Source organism: Dendrobium catenatum, unplaced genomic scaffold (assembly GCF_001605985.2).
Source record: "Dendrobium catenatum unplaced genomic scaffold, ASM160598v2 fragScaff_scaffold_620, whole genome shotgun sequence".
NCBI classification, from domain to species: Eukaryota; Viridiplantae; Streptophyta; class Magnoliopsida; order Asparagales; family Orchidaceae; genus Dendrobium; species Dendrobium catenatum.
The window spans coordinates 37,254-39,083 of record NW_021319082.1 but is presented as its reverse complement, the minus strand read 5'-3'; the positions used below and the strand labels follow the sequence as shown (position 1 = coordinate 39,083).

At 36.0% G+C, this 1,830-nt stretch overlaps 1 protein-coding gene across 1 annotated transcript; it reads left to right on the top strand.

The window, feature by feature from the left end:
• The first annotated feature begins 329 nt into the window (after window positions 1-329).
• On the top strand, window positions 330-1,016 carry LOC110094277. Its single transcript, XM_020819471.1, has one exon. It carries the CDS (start codon window positions 330-332, stop codon window positions 1,014-1,016), a length of 687 nt encoding a protein of 228 aa, XP_020675130.1.
• The last annotated feature ends 814 nt before the right edge of the window (window positions 1,017-1,830 follow it).

Genomic DNA, 1,830 nt, shown 5'->3' with positions numbered 1-1,830 from the left:
CGTTGAGATAAGATAATTCAAAATAAATTAATTGTTAATTATCTAGCAAGATCTGCTTTAAGAATCTATTTCTGCAACTTCGCACATAAATAGACAATCTATATATTTCGAATATCTCAACGGATCTTCATTATTTACTAAGTACATAATCAATTTCAGATTATTAATTATATTTTAGGAAACACCCTCCTTCCTGAATATTTTGGAAACACCAAGCTCTCTCTCTCTCTCTCTCTCTCTCTCTCTCTCTCTCTCTCTCTATATATATATATATATATTCGTACGCGGGTAATGTATTACTAACTACAATTCTAAGAGCTTCATAAACTATGGCTTCCGCTTCTTCTTCTTCCCGGACGACGACCTCCTCCATCCGCGTCAACTGCAAAAGAGCTTTTGACTGGCAGCAAGAGGAAGGAGAAGCTCCTTCAGGCAGACTGGCAAGCGAACCCCACCTCCTCCTCAAACTCCACAGTGTGATCGACGTTAATAACAGAGAAATATCAAAAGCAACGTTCATGTCGCGGCACAGTTTCATCAACTGCATCCCTTCAAACCTCAAAGCTTTCATGCAGAATACGGAGCCCCTCCCAATGAACTTTTTAATGGAAAACGAAGAAGCCGAGATGACGAGGTTGCGTATCTCCCACACCATTGAATATCATGTTCGGAATTGCAGTAAAGTTGAAGGGCTTAAAGGGCTTGTCGTGCAAGTCATTCTCAAGGTCTATGTGACGGAGCGGGAGGAAGATCAGGTGACGAGTATTCTTCGCGAGATGAGGATGGCTTTGGTGCAGAGAAATCTTTACATGGGAGGATCAGGGGAGAGTGGTAGTAGTTCTTCAACGTCTGTTGGGGACGAGGAAGTTTGTGCTGTTTGCTTGGAAGGGATGGTTGAAGGAGGGAAGGAAGTGGTTCTCACGCCGTGTAAGCATAAATTTCATGGCGGATGCATCAGGCGATGGTTTGAAGAGAGCGGCTTTTGTCCGCTGTGCCGGTTCTATGTAGGACCGTAATCTTGATCCAGGTATTAGCAATTTATTAAAGTGCAATCAAAGCGTAGTTATTGTAGCAACTGCGTCTTGATTGCGCTTTTACCGTAGATAGAGAAAAAAATTAAACGGTTCTCTTCGTCTAGTGTCCGCACCTAATAATTTCTCACTTAGCTATATCATAAAGCTTGATAAATAATGATCTATGCATTGACACTAGTTCTTCCAATCCGGGCATTAAACGCTCGTTGGATCTCGCTGTTTCTTGGTTAAATTTTTACCTATGATGTCTGTTTAGATGAAGAAATATTAATTAGCAATCTGTTCTATACTTTTGGCTATATTTTCTTAAGAAAAAAAATGTATGTTCTTGTGCTAAGAAAAATATGAATGAAATTGGACTTATTTTGTTGGCTTGATTGTTGTTTACCATTTTTATTTATTATTTTTTATTATTGATTTATTTTTACTTGCATAAAATTAATTAGAACAAAAGGTATATTGAAATAACTTAATAAAATATTAAATCAAGAAAATTATATAAGTAAACAAGTGCAACTTGATGCAAAAAATTTAGGTTCGGATTAATTTGTTTAATAAGAGGGTTGAGTTTGGATTAACCTGTTCAAAATCATTTATTGAATTTAACAATGAATCTACTTTTGACCTAGCGTGACAAATTTAATATCTTTTTCTCTTAATTATTTTTCCTTTGATATATTCTTATTATTTATAATCAAATGCCTTAAAATTTATAATTAATGAGTTGAATTCAGGACATTCAGATTCGGGTGAACTAGATTCAAGTCATATCAATTTCAAATCAAACTCAAATTTA